The 17,466-nt window shown below is 40.4% G+C and overlaps 2 protein-coding genes across 5 annotated transcripts in view; one reads left to right on the plus strand and one right to left on the minus strand.

Annotated features, from left to right (window-relative positions):
- Positions 1 to 6,547, plus strand: part of fam13a (family with sequence similarity 13 member A) — an 81,491-nt gene extending 74,944 nt beyond the window's left edge. For 2 of the 4 annotated variants that reach the window (XM_037538348.1, XM_017720478.2), the window contains 7 exons: positions 323 to 528; positions 1,072 to 1,155; positions 1,801 to 1,896; positions 2,760 to 2,846; positions 3,376 to 3,563; positions 4,628 to 4,729; positions 4,840 to 6,547. In XM_037538348.1, the coding sequence (XP_037394245.1) occupies positions 323 to 528; positions 1,072 to 1,155; positions 1,801 to 1,896; positions 2,760 to 2,846; positions 3,376 to 3,563; positions 4,628 to 4,729; positions 4,840 to 4,963 (887 nt within the window). In that variant the 3' untranslated portion in view covers positions 4,964 to 6,547. The remainder of the gene's footprint in view (positions 1 to 322; positions 529 to 1,071; positions 1,156 to 1,800; positions 1,897 to 2,759; positions 2,847 to 3,375; positions 3,564 to 4,627; positions 4,730 to 4,839) is intronic. The other 2 variants (XM_017720479.2, XM_017720482.2) reach the window with 2 other exon arrangements.
- Positions 6,548 to 7,188: 641 nt separating this feature from the next.
- Positions 7,189 to 17,466, minus strand: part of herc3 (HECT and RLD domain containing E3 ubiquitin protein ligase 3) — a 42,331-nt gene continuing 32,053 nt past the window's right edge. Inside the window, exons 21-25 of the mRNA XM_017720483.2 lie at positions 15,706 to 15,772; positions 14,666 to 14,748; positions 11,745 to 11,928; positions 10,040 to 10,142; positions 7,189 to 8,277 (exon numbers count right to left, since the gene is read on the minus strand). Coding sequence (XP_017575972.1) covers positions 8,069 to 8,277; positions 10,040 to 10,142; positions 11,745 to 11,928; positions 14,666 to 14,748; positions 15,706 to 15,772 — 646 coding nt within the window. The 3' untranslated portion in view covers positions 7,189 to 8,068. The remainder of the gene's footprint in view (positions 8,278 to 10,039; positions 10,143 to 11,744; positions 11,929 to 14,665; positions 14,749 to 15,705; positions 15,773 to 17,466) is intronic.

The raw sequence follows: 17,466 nt of genomic DNA on the forward strand, positions 1-17,466 counted from the left end.
GAGTCTCAGACATCATTAGTTACATTTCAGATTCTCCAACAGCCATAAACAGCCTGTGTCAGGGGTTTTATTTTTGTTTGTTTATTTATTTATTTATTTGCTTATAATAAGAAAGGAAATAAAAAGAAGATTAAATACCTACACTTAAAGGACCAATTGGAGGAACCAGACTTAGTAGTTACTGAGTAATGCATTGCTGGATAATTAGTCTTAATGAAGGCTGAATAAAAAGCTTGGCGTTTAAGCTATTAACAGTGAGCATAGCTGTCAAGAACCTGGCTTGGAAGCCAATCAATTCATCTCCCATCTGCTTCTCTCACAGAGCACAAATTGCTGAAGTCAGAGGAGGACCTGAGTCCTTTGCCCCGACAACGCAGCAACACACTGCCCAAGAGCTTTGGTTCACAGCTGGAGAAGAAAACCCCTGAGGTCAAGGCACCAAAGCCCCCGGTGGAGAGCACACTGGAGTCGGTAATGAGCAAACTGCAAGAGAAACGAGTCGAGGTTGGACGGCCCGAGGACATCAAGGCAAGTTGCAGAGCATGAGGATGTTTCAGAGCTACAGGTTTAGATAATATTTTTTCTTGTTAAAAAATTAAGACAATTCTGTAACGGTAAAAAACTGCCTTAATAAGAGATTTTTTAAAATAAGAAAAAAATGGATGGCATTACAAAGTAACAGAAATGGACTGCTTAAACCTGTAATGGAGGTAAAGCGCATAAGGCTGTTAATGAGTTCCAAATAATACAGCCTTTTCAGATTTACCAAGTCACAGATAAAACTGCTATTTTCTCAAGTTCAAAATTAAGCTTACTGTTCTAGCAGCATTCCATGTTTACTTGAGACACTACAGGCCCAAAAACATCATTAAGATTCAGTATAAAGAAAGAACCCAAATGCATATTCATATTAAATTAATTGTTGAAATGTCTCCAACTTGCTGCTCCGAAACTGAGCGAGCTCTTGTTTTAAATATTACGACTTTTCACAAAAAAAAAATAAGCTTAGTGGCGTGTTTAAGATTATGATAAATAATTCAGTTTGGTAACTGAAATACCTCTGTTTTTCAGGATATGACCCGAGAACAAATTGCTGCAGAGAAAGTAGCTCTCCAGAAAGCTCTGCTGTATTATGAGAACATCCATGGGAGACCGGTGAGTGTGGCCACATGATTGCAGGTGTGGCAGTATTGTCAATAACTCTCCTCAAACCTGTCTTTGGCCCAGATTTCCCAACAAGTGCATTAAAGTCTCTTCTGCTTGCCCTAGATTGCCAGTGGAGAGTGAGTAATGCTTCAAAGCAGTTTGTGTGTAGGAGTAGCTCACTGAATGCACAGATATAGTCTGTTTGACTGTATGCCCTCAACACATTGCCAAGGCTGATCTTTAGAAGCTCTGCAGAAGATCTTCCAGTGCTATTTCATGCTCAAGGCCATTCAGGATGCCAGAAGGCATTTGGCTCATGCAATTTTTTTACTGAACTCAGCTTAACTGGGCCTCTGTAATATCTTCTACATCAGCCCTGCAGTGTATGATCAGAGTGGAATACAGCTGGTCTCACTTTAAACCTCCATCATTCATCTCAGTTTATGAAATGGCCCACGTTTTTACAGCCACTGAGTCACATCCAGAAGAAAAAAACTCACTGGATTTGATGGGAGAAAATATAGGTCAGCTGCAAACTACACTGCAGTGTCCATCTATCAGCCTGAGAGGAGCTCTGTCCAGCAGTGTTTTAACAAGGTTTTTCTCCCTCTCTCCTTTTCTCTCTCTCTTTCGCTGTCTTTTTCCTTTTTCAAGATCACCAAGACTGAGAGACAAATCATGAAGCCGCTCTACGACAGATACCGCCTCGTCAAGCAAATCCTGTGCAGAGCGTCCACCATCCCAGTCATTGTAAGTACACATTCCTTCTCCTTTTTCCACCCTGAGCGCTCCATTCATCCACGTGCTGGGTTATTACTCCAGGGCCTCAGTGCAGGGAAGTCATATCCAGCTGCTTTGCCACATTAGCTGACCTTTGTGAGTTAGCATTGGCAGAGTTAGCAAGCTAGCCACAGCCTGTCATGACACGCTTGGCAGCAAAACTAGCAGCATCAATGTCAATGGTGTGACTAAGAATTAGCATTGCAGCATTAGCTGCTGTGTTGGACCCACGATAGGAAATATCACTAGCACGGTTAGCATAAGTAAGTGTTTGCTCTCACAGCGGTGTTGGTGTGATGGTAGTGTTAGCAGCGCTAAGCCCAGCTTTGGCAGCTCAGTAGATCTTCTGCTCTTAAAGAGCTCAGGAGTGACAGGGAAAGGACCTTATCTGGACTTAAACAGCAACATCAGCAACATATGTACATGCACATACACATTTCAAATCTTTTAGCAAGCCCTGCCGTGTACAGAGTCTCATCTCTTGAGGATTAAGTTTTCATATCTTGTATATCTACAGAAATTCATATTCCACTGCAGCTTGAAAACAGACTTTTCAGTTACACTAGGTTGATTACAGTGTAGATTTGTGAATTTATATTTAAAAACCTTTTGATTATATAACATGTAATCTGTATTATAGATGCATGTTCATTATATAACAATCTGAATACTGATTATATAAACTGGAGTAATGCAGCAGCAGAGCTACATGCTTTAGAAGGGCATCACTGAAGACTCCTGCATCAGTTTAGTGGTTCTGAAGCTAGATTGAGCTGTGTGTTAGCTGTCCTGAGGTCAGTATTGTAAGCAGTAATTTCCATATGAACCCCCAGCAGGGCTCTCCCTCCAGCAAGCGCAGAGGCCCTCAGCTGCAGCCTATTATCGAGGGGGTTCCTGCTCTCTTCTTCGACCACAACCAGGTGAAGAGCTGCTACTCAACCAATCGGAAACCTGACTGCCCTGCCTATCCCCGCCCACCCCTCCAATTAACCAGTCCCTGTCGCAGCCTGTTGATTTTGGGTGTGATCTGTCAGATGACTATTCCAAATCAGTAGCTGAATTTGATTTGGGAGTGTTGTGTGATTTCACTGGTTGAAGTTCTGATCAAACTGAGGCAGACGCTTGTTTTTTGGTGCATGTTTTTTTTTTTTTTTTGTAAGAAAAAAAATTTAAATTCACTTTGAGCTCAATAATATTCTCAATGCTTTAACATTGCTGTGATGTTCTGAGCATGTGCAAATGAGAGTGTAGATAGATCTCACCTTTGGTCCTGCTACAGAATCACTAGAGATGTGGTGAACAGTCTTTGCCTCTTCTAACAAAAGCTCTGATGAAATCAAAGCCTTGATCCTCTGAATCCTGCATGGAGGTGGAGTCTACCTGAAGATCCCGACTTGAACTAGCTTTTATATTCATGTAACTAAGCAGGCATGTATTGTGTGTGTACAGGAGGAAGAGGATGGCTCAGATGAAGATGACAATAGGACACAGTTGACAGTCCGTCCAGAGCTGAGCACACTAGGGTTTCTGGACCACTTGGATGATGAAGTAGATGGTTTTATCTCACCCGTAGATGAGCTGTCACCCTCGAAGAACAGCACAGACATGAGGCTGTCCAACTTGCATGCAGCCACCATGTAAGTGTTTTTAGAAAGAGGTGTGCTTTCTACCACAACTCTGCAAAACACATCGATTGAGAATCCATCAGACCTACAGAGCAGCAGGAAGTCTAGACCTGCAGATTCAGGACATGATGTAGCTTTAGACTTGCACCCACTGCTGTCTAGAGTTGGTGTTAACTTGTTGTGTGGTGCTGAAATGAAAGTCTACTTAACTCCAACTTTAAACAGTTTTTGATGCATCTGAATGATTTAATGTTCATTTTGGGGTCTGTATTTAATGACTATTTTTTTATTATTTACATGCCAAATAGAACTTATTTTTGATGTATCAAATCTGTAATTTGAATGAACTGCAGTTTTTCAATTTTTTATTTAAATGTTATTTATTTTAAATGTCCTAAAACATGGAGCTTGTGAACTGCCTGTAGATGAATTACATGAAGCAGCAGCTACTAAACATCCATGTGGTGTATACAACACAACCACATCTAACTGGCAGTCTGGCATATTGCATTCAGAGCCTCAAGTGAGAAAAAGTGGCCAAAAAAAATAGGCCACTATTTTTAGCCTTTATAGAAAATAATGGAAAATTTATTGTTACAATATTGGTCAGAAAATTTTTACACAAAGTTAATAACAGTTAGAAATTAAGTTTGCTACTTTGGCTGGATTGACCAGCTAATGAGATCGTCCAAGAAACCCTAACCCTGACCATTGGAGGCACCAAACTAAAACCCAGGCAAGTCCTGAAAAATGCAGCTTTAGAACTATTGCTGCTTCTCCGTGTGTGTAGACAGGTGATTATCCATCTTTTCAGTTACAAAGGAACGTCATATCTTTGATATTCTTGCTTAACATTTAAGAATGAATAAAATAAATAAATGAAGAACACAATTTAGAGCTGAATTGTAATCTAAACACCATCGCCTGGATCTCTTCACGATCAGAAAGAATGCAAGAGGATAAGTGATGTAAAAGATATTTTGTAGTGGCAGTACCACAACTACTGGGTGCTCTAACTAAGACACCATTTGCTGAGTGTAAAAGAGCTTAACAACATCCTTCTTTTCCACACAAAGTCAAGAACTGGTGGAACAGCTCCAGGAAGCTCGCGAAGAGAAGAAAAGAATCCGAAAGAACCTGCGTGAATTTGAGGACCAGTTCTTCAGGCAAAACGGCAGGTAAGAAGGACCTCATCACTTATGGATATATATTTATGAAAGTTTCCTCTCAGTGATTCACATTTTACAGAAGGTTAACATCACACTTTGTGCTTCTGCTTCTCCTATAGAAACGTGCAGAAGGAAGATCGCTCACCCTTGGCGGTGGAATACAATGAGTACAAGCACATCAAAGCCAAGCTCAGACTGCTGGAAGTCCTCATCAGCAAAAGAGACTCTGCTAAATTCATCTAACGGACAGCCTGCAGGGAAGATTTGCTGGACTATAGTTGGGAGCACGCTTCCACACAAGCCGCACAAGGACAACCAGACAGTGTTAACAAAAGCAAATGAGCTTGTACAAAAACCCGCCTGTCAGATTGGAAAAATCACAGATTTAGGTGTTGGGGTTTTTTCCTCTCAGGCCATCTGTGGTTTACAGGCACATTTGGCTGAAGAAGATGCCAAGACATGGCAGCTTCACCCCCTGCTGGATCTGTGTAACACCCTTCACACTCACCTTCTCTATGAAGATGATACAAGCTCCATCCTCTTCCATCCCAGACACATGCCATGCCGCGTCATTTAGTGCTCAATTCTCAAACTGACCTAAACTCTACTGCCGCAGACCTGACTGCTCGAAGTCAGGGAACTTACAATCAAGACAACGAACTGTTCAGCAGCACCCACTGAATAACAGTAACCCCAGCGGAGTAAATTCATATTTGACACACTTTTATGATGTATTATATGATTTGTATTTATTCTGTAGATCATTTTTCTGGTTTAACATTGGTATGAGGTACACGGCATTGACAGAGAAGAGGTTTCACTTAATCAGAGAGGGTTTAGTAACAGAATTGGGAATTTGAATTCAAGTCTTAATTTTTTATGTGATGATTTACTGCTATTTATCAATGTAACGACTTTGTATTTTAAATCAGGAGAGAGAAGTTTAGGAAATTGTGGAAGGAAAAGGCTCTGTACCTACATGCAAGCTGCATGAAAAACATCAGGAAAAAAAAAATGTATCTCCCCCCCCCCCCCCATTTCTGACTTTTATGACTGGTGCCATATTTCACGCACAGCTCTGTTTGAAATACTTATAGTGTCACAGGCGTAGAGACAATGTTGCTGTAGATAATTTTTGTATTTTCTTGTTATAGTTTGTTTTTCTCTAATGAATAATTTGCTGAACTGATTGTAAACAGTGTAGCCAAAGCAGGTTGTTTTTTTTTTCTTTAGCTAGAATCGGTGTGTACTGAGAGCAGGTGATTTTCTTCCATAAGTGGCAAAAGAGACAATATCTTAATCCAAGATACCAGCTAAAGCTCGCATTTGTATTTGCATGCGTCTCTTAAATTTTTTTTTTTTTGGCATTTCATTTTTGTTATGCAAAATAAGCTCCACAGTCTCTAACTGGTTGTAATTGTAAAGTCACTGTGTGACAGTGACGTGGGCCAATATTATCCTAGCAAAACGGCTGCCATTTCTTATTGCAGAGCGATAGTTTTATGAAGAGAGCGGGGCCTATTCCCTGTTTTGTTTGTGGTAATATAGATTCAGGTCTATATTCACAGAGTGAGCACATTAGCCTCTCCTATTTTTCTCCAAAATGGATACTTGCAGTGTGACCTTCGCTTTACTGAACGTGAACACTGATGGTTTATAATGAATATGGGTGTGTACATTTTAGTACATGATTTTATTTGTATTTTGTATATATGACAAAGTGAAACTTATTTTTACTGAACTGGCTCGTGTGGTATGCCTTTCTGTGTGGATTTTCACTTGGTTTGACAAAGTGATGTGAAATACAGTGCAAATCTTTCCCAAGTACAACATTCTTGGAGGTGGAATTATAGTTTTATTTTGTTCTGGAAAAAAAATAGATAAAACAATATATTCCATTTGAGAGAGGTATAAAAGTAAATATACTTTACCAAAATAATGCATCAATAGCCACTAAGAAGCCCTTGTTTGCTTACATTGAATATAACATATTGGATAGGAATGCTCGTGGGTGAACTGTGAATGAATGAACGCACGTCTCCAGCTCCTGCAGCAATACGTAGATGAGAGGATGCCGTGAACACGGCTCATGTCTCCAGGGCCTGTGCCGTGTTCCTCTCATGAGATTTCTGCATGAACTGCTCTCTTCTTCATGTTATTCTCCTTTAGCTATGCAGCAAGTCATTCTGATCCAGTACTTTACAATGTCACCCATGGCTGTGCAAAGAAAAAAAAAATCCCTTTAACATGCCCTGCGACGCGCAGACGTCAGGAAGTCGTTCAAATGTGAATACAATGTCGTCTGAAAGACCATTTAAAATAAGGAACGTTTAACAGATTCATAGTGCATAGGCCAGCGTTTCAATGGAAAAAGAAAACCAAGCAAACACAGATGCATCGCCCAGTTATTGCTAGATCTCTTCCTTCAACCAAATATCAACCAAAGGCTTCCTTGTGATTCTCAATGCAATCACACAAGTTACAGTGATATTTGCAGCTTTCAAATGTTTAGGAATCAGGGTTTTTTTTTTTTCCTTTTTAAACCATAAATTAAATGTTTGGGTTTACCATATACATATTTATTGTTACACTAAACAGTCATAAGCAGGCTCAGCTTCCACTCTGTATGCCACATTTGCATGCACACTTATCATTAAGAGCAAAAGGAAACAAACAAACAAACAAACAAAAAAGTAAAAAGCTTGAGGCATACCTCGCTAGTGGCTCACTATATTAAAGGCAATGTTGCAAGTATGGACTCAGGAATGCACAGTACTGCATAATCTGTTGAGTACATGAGTAAGCAAAGGGTCAGAAGTCAGAGATTTGAGGACGTTTTAGTAGGTTTTTCTGTTCCCCAGCAACAGCAGAGGGAAAACAGTTGAACATAGTGCCAAAACAACGCCTATAAACCACAGCAAACCAAATGCTCAGGCTCAATTCCAAACAGAAAATATGTACAGTCAATGTGTAGAACGTTAAATTCCCCTACAGTAAGCCACATGGATTGGATTCCAAGGATTAAAAAAGTTTAACTCAAAGAAGGAACGGAAAATATACTCTGAATAACAATGTGCATATCTCGGTCATTGAAGTCACGTCAGACTTACACTCCAACAATAGGAAAATAACATTTACCCCAATTAGAATCAGCAAAGGTGCCCGTCCAGTACAGGCCCCTTCTTTACTCGGCCACTGGAAGAACCCTGTGGTGTTAGGTCAGGAATGGCCTGTCCAGACAGGCCATCCTGACCTCCCGGGCTCCTCCATTCTATCCCCCCCGTGCCCCGCTGGGTATATGGGGTAAAAAGTGCAGTGCATCCGGCCTTCCCACACTGATGGAGTCGCTCACACCAGGCTAAAGCCCTCATACTGCTCGATGGCGCGTGTCAGCCGTGTGTGCAGCGTCTCTTTGGTCTTGTAGCAGGGCATGTCCAGCAAGTTGTAGCAGGTGTGGGCCACGGGCAGGTAGTGCTCAGCTGCTGATGTAGACTGGAGGACAATGCGCAGGCTGGCCATGCCGTGGATGGGGATGCGATCGCTGCCCGTCAGGAACACTGCAGCAAGGCCAAAGAGGATGAGAGTTAGCCTCCAATAACGGTTAGTTCGTTTTGCACTGAAGGGTAATGTAGCTATCGAGTAACCCAGACTGAGACTACAAACCCATAGCAGACGAAACGTAGAGAAAGGCATCCAGTCTGAAGTCTTTAAGACAGACAAGTGCCGACTGTTTTCACTTTAGGCATTTCCTACCTTTCAGTAAGCCAGCATATCACACATGATAAATTCACTAAATGGGTTTCCATACCACTAAATCTATACAAGTAGAGCATAACATGAAATTAAGCTTCTTATGATATTCGCATTGATACTGGAAAAATCATACGCATCACAGCTGTCAACAATTCTGGGAGGAACTTCAAAAGGTTGAAGATATGTGCCTGACTTTATGTAAACAAATGTATTTGTAAACAAATGCAACAAAGCTAGTTGCAAAACACAATTGAATTCAAATAGTGACACATTTTACAGTTTGCCCTGGCAGTTACAGGTGAGATGACAGGTGATAGAACATAGTTATACAAGAAGTCTATCGTGTTCTTCTGATACTAAAAAGATCAAGTTAGAAGATAAATACCATGAGACAGAGTTTTAATGAACTGCTAAGTTAAAAAGAGAAATAAAAGGTGGAACTGAGTTCCACAGTTTAGAAGCAGAGTAACTGAACGTCTTTCCATGTTCTCTAGGGTATTTGTAGAAGGCCACTATCTGCAGATCTGTGCGGGACCATAAACAGAAGCCGTTTGATGTAAGTGGAGCTCTAAGGTCATTTAGAGCTTTAAAAACTAGTAGTTCTCTATCCTGAATGACACAGGTAGCCAGTGCAGTTCTTTTAAAACAGGAGTGATGTTACATGGTTCCACCCGGAAAAACCAGACTATTAACCAGTAAAACTACTTCAACTACCTGTCAGCTACATTAGTCTTGAAGCTTCAGTCCATAGGCCACGTTCACATTACCTGGTTGAAGTGGAACAAATCAGATTTTTGCTCTAATGTGACTCAGATCTGAAGCTTTCAGGGCTGTGTGGACACACAAATCTGATCTTTTCAAATCCGACCTCAGCCACTTTCATATGTGGTCCTAGATCGGATACGTATCCAATTCATGGCCATAAGAGCTTAATGTGACGCTCGGATCGGAATGCAGTGCTTTTTTTTCTGCGTGCGCCATCATTCAGCGTTACTGCGGCAGCAGCGCTGAGCAGAAGTTAAAACCTGTAAACGGTGCAAAAACAACACAACACATCTCACCTTCTTCATCTTCATCTCACTCTAATAAAGAAGCGGAGAGCTGTTCAGAGTTAATTATATTCTATATAAGCTCGTTCTGCTCGTTAGTTTCTTTGCTGATGATGCATGTGATTCATTCACATGACGTTACTGAGTGGGTCATTTCAGGATTCCGGTTCCTTCACATTAATAACAGATTTGAATCAATTACCTAAACTAGTGTGAATCATCGAGTCAGAGAGATCAGATATGAGCAAAAAAATCTGATTTGAGCATTGAGGCTTGTAATGTGAAGGTAGCCTAAAGAACCAAACGTCAGATAACATCTTGGCTGTGTAGCTCAGGGCACCGCAACCCTACGTGCTTACAACACCACACCCCTAGTATATGTGCAAAATTACAATTACATGATCCCATTGTATTCTATTTCCTTCCACTGTGCCTCTCAATAAGTATATAAGTCTGAAATGTAGACCACATGCCAGAGCTTGAGTAACAGCAGTGTAGTCTGCACTTTTCCACTTACATAAGAACTGTTTCTTTTTCTCCAAGGGAAAGTTGTGGAACACCTCCCAAAACATCCGCACTGTGGGATGAGAGGCTGAAAACTCCCCCTTATAAACCGCATTCTGCAAAGAGACGGGAATATCATGAGAAACTCTCGAGAAACAAAGCCTACAATAAGAAATGGAGCAAAGAGGAAATTCTAATAAAAAATGATATTATCAAACTTAAATTATGGTATTACATCAGACAGATTGGAATCCTCCTTCAGCAGACAGTTACATAAGAGCCCTCCACTCAGCAGAGTGAGTGTCACGGCTTTTCACACAGAAGTGTGTTTATATGTGTGCATGTGTTTGTGTGAGCACACTTTTACCTGGAACAACCCCAGTGTGTGTGTGTGTGTGTGTGTGTGTGTGTGTGTGTGTTCATTCACAGAACCCTCTTACATTCTGTTTGAGGCTGTGAAAGATTGAGTGAAGACTGGGTTACCCAACCATACGCACAGTGAACCTGGAACGTCGTCTCCGGTCAGCTTCTGTTCGAGGACACTTCTTTTGAAATTTTCTAAGAAACATTCGTTTTCCACTGTTAATTTTCAATCTACACACTCAATGCCAAAATATCCTTCCGACTGACCTTTTAAGGAACATTGCTCTTAACTGTTAAATTTCTCTGCAGCTGAACTTTTGGCAAAGCAGTGAGCCTCGACCCCTCTCCATCACAGATGAGACCTTTCCTGGATTTTCCCGTTATAGCCAAGCATGGTGGCATCACCTCTTTCCTCATTCCCGAAATGTTTTAAATTGTGTCTGTCCCAACTTCTTGTGGAATGTGTTGCAGGCATCAATTTCAGAATAAGCATATACTAACAAAACAACAATGAAGTTGATGAGATAAAGCAGTAAATCTCTTGTCTTTCTATGGTAGCTTGTGCTGTAAGGATGATATGAGTCTCTGTCAGGAGTCAAATGATTAAAAGGTGGATTCCGCTGACAGTACAGCGCTAACGTGCACTGAGAAAAGCACGCTCTGATGTCGAATTCCCTTGTTTGGTGAGGACCATCATAAAAATGTGTTCCCACAAGCAGCGAACTGGACTACAGTTCAGTTAAAAGCAAACGAAGACCTGCGATTTTTGCCATCAGTGTTTGATTGGTCCACACCAAACAAGGCACCTTTTGCAACATCCTAGGGAAGTTATTACCAGTTATGTAAGACCAGATTTCTCTACTTGAACGGAGAGAACTGATAACCAGGTTAATGCTTCAGTATCTTATTTGAATTCACTGATAAAATCTTGTAAAATCAACGGGTGACACAAAACAAACAACCTTATTTTCAGATACTACAGATGCGCATATCTCCACAACAAGGAGACATTTTCCCACTGTTAGCAACAAGGCTAAGTCAAAATCAGGGAATTTTCTCCTCCTACTTGGCTATATTTAGCATGAAAACTCATCAAAGTGCCTTCCTTGTTTTGAAGCGCAGATTTTGCCTTAAGAAAGACTGGATCGTTTTCTTTTCCAAACTATAGTTAAAAGCACATATTAAAACTCTTTGCTTTGAAAAGTCTGAATGCTGATGAGAGCTGACAACACAAGAAGGAAGGAACACGTGAGAGATCTGGTTGATGCAGGAAATTAATTAAAAAGAAAGAGTTAAATGTCGTGGCCTATATGGTGCAGGCTCACACACAAACACATGCACACATGCCCTCTCACCTTCTCCAGCTCCTCCCAGTTGTAGCTGCTGTTGCCCACCACCATCGCCATGAGCTCCGAGGGCTGAAACAGTGAGAGGATCCGGCCTCCACACACCTTCAGGAATCCGCCCGAGAACGCAGAGTACAGCTCCTGCACGCTGTCACTGAACACATAGCGCAGGTACGCCTGCACAAACTCTTCTCTGTAACAGGAACACATACATACATATATATACAGACATATGCATTACTGTAACTTTCACAACCCTAATGCTCTGAATAGTGGACCGCACCACACATTAGGTTTTATAGTAGGTATATGTGTGTGTGTACACACACACACACACACACACACACACACACACACACACAAATATATATATATATAAAATGTATATATATCAATGGGGTTCAGGTCTGGGCAGTGGTGGTCAATCCATGTGTGAAAATGATGTCTCATGCTGACCAACTGCAGCAACCCCAGATCATAGCACTGCCCCCACAGGCTTGTACGATAGGCACTAGGCATGATGGGTGCATCACTTCAAATTGAAGCCATTTTTGCCGGTTAGCCTCACTGATATGTGGTTTTCTTCAGGCTACACAGCTGTTTAGTCCCAATCCCCCGAGTTCCCTTCACATTGCGCGTGTGGAAATGCTCTTACTTTCACTATCAAACATATCCCTGAGTTCTACTGTTGTTTTTCTATGATTTGATTTCACCAAACTTTTAAATGACCGCCGATCACAATCATTCAAGATTTTTTTCCGACCAAATTTATTCCTCCAAGACGACGTTTCCACTTTTTTTATAATGCGTTAGACCGTCCTTAAACCAATTTTAGTAGTTTCAGCAATCTCCTTAGATGTTTTCTCTGCTTGATGCATGTCAATAATCTGTTCCTTCTGAAACTGATTAACATCTTTTCCACGACCACAGGATGTGTCTTTCAACATGGTTGTTTAACAAAGAGAAGCTACTCACTGCATCAGGGTTAAATAACTTGTTGCCAGCTGAAACATAATCACCCATGCAGTAATTATCCAATGGGAGGCTCTTACCCATTTGCTTAGTTAAATCCAGGTGATGACCTTTTTCTGACCAGGCAGTGTTTGTGTATGTTATATATAATATAACATAATATATATATATATATATATATATATATATATATATATATATATATATATATATATATATATATATATATATATATATATATATATTACATACACACATACACACACACACACACACACATACAGTGGCATCTCTACATTAGGGATCAGATGTCGCTCTTGAGCAGTGCACAACATGATCAATAATTCAGTATAACAACTAACACAACTATATTCTTGTTCTTTGTGACTAAGACTCTTGTGCGTTTATTACATATAATAATGTTATGGCTGTCTGATATATTCCAAATACCTTCCTGTACCTGTTGGGGCTGGCCTGTCACCGTTCATCTAACCAAGCGAGCAGTTCAACTCTGCGCATGTTCAACATGCTTTCAATAACCAACTTTGGGGCTCCATCATGTTGGCCCCATGCTGAGAGCAGCCAATAAAAAAAAAAAAAAAAACGATAAATTTACATACATCCAGATGTTTAGTAACGTTTACAGTATGGGCGTCAGTTGTGGTAGCTACTCCTAAAAGCAAGGCAATATAATGAGTTAAGTTGAAAACATCATAAAAGTTAAATGTGGTACCAGCCATTAGAGCAGATATTAGAGATTAAAGATTGGGACCAGACCAGCCAGAGGATTTCAACATCATTCAGACTGGAAAGGACAAAATCTGCTCCTTCAATTCAGAGAGGTTCAAAAGAAAAACCTGGCTAACTGTGAGTGTAGATAAAAACGATGAAATATGGTTGTGCATCTTTTCTGTTTTGAGTAGTGTACATCACTGGTGAGTCACTCTGGATTATTACAAGGCGTGTAATTCGTAAAGCCCAAAAAGCATGTTTCCCTGCTCTGATATGTTGCTTTTGATGTGTATTTGCATGGATATAGATATACGTGTGTGCGCGTGCGCACGTGTGTGTGTATGTGTGTGCGCGTGTGTGATCCTTGCTCTGCACACAAGATATTTGGCCATCTGCCTAGTTTCCCTGACAGATAGCAGAGACAGCCGTCCTTGTAAGACACACACACACGTAGGCATGTGTGCACGTGCACACATTCACACATTCACACATACAGATTCTTGTGGCAGAAGCTACGTACAGACTTCCTCTGCCTTCATATGAAGGCACAGAAAGCATGCACTTCGCCATTTCTTAAACAGAAACCTTTGAAGATTCACTGCTGACAATGGTCACGTCCACCTGCCGATGTGAGAGATGTCTCAGCTTTAGAGCAAAAAGCCTGCTGGAGGACTCCATGTTCTGCAGCAGCAGAAAGTCTGCAATTAAAATGGTTGCTCTATGATCCTGCCAAAGGATCCATTCCATCTTGGCTGAATATGCATCTGCATGCGAGTGTGTGTGTTTATTCTACGTTCCTCTGGGACGACGCCCTGAGGATTTGGCCCTGCAGCCTAATGGACTGTCCAATTATAACAGTGTGTGCACATGTGTGTGCGTGTGTATGTGTGTGTATGAGTGAGAGAGAAATAGTGCAGAGAAAAATAGAGAGTGACTGAGTGAGAGATTTTGTGTGGATTTTGTTGGTAGTGTCCCATCTGTTTGTGCAGCCTATGAAATCCCACAATCCTCTCACCAACCACAGGCACACACACACACACACACACACACACACACACTTGCCATTGCCACTCAGCAGACATATTTGCAAAATATAGGACGCAGGTTGGAACATCACGACCTCTTTTAGCCAGTTGTGTGAGGTCATAGAAAGGCACTGCTGCAGACACATCACTGTGTGAGAGGAATGTGGAATCGTACAGGGAAGTTACGTCTGATAGACACACCTGTTGGACCGGACCACAGTGATGTTCTCTCCTCCGGGAACCAGCTCCTTCACCTCTGTTACCCCATAATGCTCTCGGGTAATCTGCAGAGAGAATCATACCCATCTTGTTTACTGCACTAGTGGAATGCAACACTACTACTGCAACTACTCAAATAAGAGCAACATTACTTTTAAATAGCATTCTTAGTAAAATCTGCATTTTGACCTGTCAGTTTACTATGGAGTTAGAATACATTTGCATACAGTTGTTAGTCAAGTTTTTAGTGCATAATTTCTGTTTTTTTTGTAGAGTTTAACATGTTAGCAAAAGTTAAACATAAAATGTAAAATGTGCCACACCTCTGGCACAAGCCACATTGTATTACTTATGTTTTTCCCAATATTTTAAATTCAGGAAATAAACTGTCATTGTGCATTAAAATGTGCAAGTTGAGAGCATGGGTTAAATTAAATTATTTTTTTACTTAGAAAATAAACAGAACCTTTGCCCAAACCTCTGCAAACATTTGTGTATATTTTTCTCTGCCAAGTACTAGATACAAGGGATTTCTGGTGGTGCTGGTGTCAACATAAATTCCAGTACAAATACTTAAAATGGCTATAAAATTACATTATACTCAAAATAATCTACAAATATGCAGTTATTTCTGTGTCAAACAAAATCTTGATTTCCAAAAAGTTAATTTTACAAAAGAAATTGACATAATATAAAGGACAGTTATCAATCTAAAATATTGTCCAAAAAAAAAAAAAAGACAAAAATTGGAGATTCAAGGTTTTGTCCTCATAGTGATTACATTTTTTTATACAGGCATAAAATTATATTATACCTTGACTTATTAAAAAGCTTCTTATCACGATGCAGGTTTATTGTAACAGCTTCCCCCATTTTATAAACAACACAGGGACTGAGAATAGTTATCATATTAAAAGTAATATAGTAGATAGTTTTGTAACTGGCAGTATAGCAGAGTGGTTAAGTCACTCACTATCTATGTGGGACAATTATTGAAACATTTCTTGCTGTTCACAACTTACAGCAAAGTTCAGGCAGAAGGCTTCTTCAACATCATCTCCTTCATAGTCCAACAGCTGCTGGAGACTCCTGTGACAAACACCAATTCAAATTCTCAGTCTCCAACTGTAATAAATGTGGATGCTCTTATATTCTAAGGAAATATAAATAAGTTTTCAATTACAAGGTAAAATGAAGTTTAAAAGGAAATCTATAAGCACACTGACTTTTCACACATTTGGAAATTGAGGCAGTGTTTGTATTTGAAATTTGCCCTTTACAATGTACTGACGTTGGGAGAGCAGCCTCTTATTAATTGTGTTTTTTTATCCTCGCCCACATTAAATATTTAGAAACCAATGTCTTATTTAATAAGCTCGGTGACATTTGTACTACCTGCACAGTTAACTGTCCATCCATCTGTATTATATTCTTGGCACCAGATGAGGCCCACAGATCTCCAGCATTGGATTAAGAGTGCTGAAAGACCAGAGCTTCCCGCTACTCAACACAGGGCAAACTGACACGCGCTGGTTTTAACACACTGCCAGTATAAAGCAGAGAGCACAGGGCCATTTGCAACGCATTATGAGCCAAACATTCTAACCAAAGAATGGAGCGCTAACTTGAATGGGTACATAGTGTCCCAATAATAGGAAGTGACAGCTGGGAGAGTAATAGCTCAACAGCTGGGACACAGTTGTGCTGCCAATCACAGCAGGACACTCCTCATTTTCTAGAACGGTTTTAGTATATTCATCACAGTTCCAGAAAAAGGATGCTAGAAGATTCACTACAAATGAATGTAATGCACATACAATAGAAAACAGTTGTCAGCAAACAACTGAATACTCATGTAGTTGTAATAGGTATCTTGTTATAACAGCTTCCAAATGACAAGTTCCTTGTTCTCCATTCAAGAGATAACTACTAGTTCACACAGAACCAATGCCAAATAGCACATAACAAAACAAACAAAACTCTCCCCTGCTTGCAATGGCGCAAAATACAGCACTCATAAAAATGCCAATGATCTAGCTGAAGTAAAGACATAGTTAAGAAACCACTTTATCATTGAGAAAGGATGGCACCTTTTACTACACATTCTGGATACGACCTTTCACTGCCAATCTAAGGGTCAATTGTTTCACTGTTTTCCTCTCCAGCCATCTGCAAATAATTAGCGGCTAGCGGCCCATGTCCTCCAATTGATACAGGGTTTCTGCTGTGCACTAATTAAACCTTACATAATAACAGGTTACATAACATCAGGCTCAGGGCAGGGAGCTTTTAGGCTGGAAAATGGGGCAAAAGTTTTTAAAAATGGTCCCCTGCAGTAGCCACTGTAGCCTGGATTGAGGTGAAGTCAAGAACTCCGGCAGAGGTTAGTAGAGCTCCATCGATTTAAGCCAACCCACAGACAGCAGTGAACTTCTCTCTTTCTGACATGTTCAGGTTTATGACTACAGAATTTCTGTAAGCAAAGCAGGTAGGATGAGATTATTCACTCAACTCTAGAACAGAGCAAACTGTGGTAAAAATGGTCCGCACTTAAATAGTCTTTTGTTGCCTATTTATGTGGTAATGTTGGCAGGCGGTGTCACAATCAGTCAAAAAGGTTTAAAAAAAGGAAGTAAAAACAGACAAACGTACATTTAGAACTCAAGCTTTAAGACAGCTGCTACTTCTTAGCTATGCAACGTACATCTGTCCAGTTCTACAGATAGCAGTATGCCATACAGGGTCAGAAACCATATGAGAAGCATTTGAAATTACTTAACAGA

Source organism: Pygocentrus nattereri, chromosome 5 (assembly GCF_015220715.1).
Source record: "Pygocentrus nattereri isolate fPygNat1 chromosome 5, fPygNat1.pri, whole genome shotgun sequence".
NCBI classification, from domain to species: domain Eukaryota; kingdom Metazoa; phylum Chordata; class Actinopteri; order Characiformes; family Serrasalmidae; genus Pygocentrus; species Pygocentrus nattereri.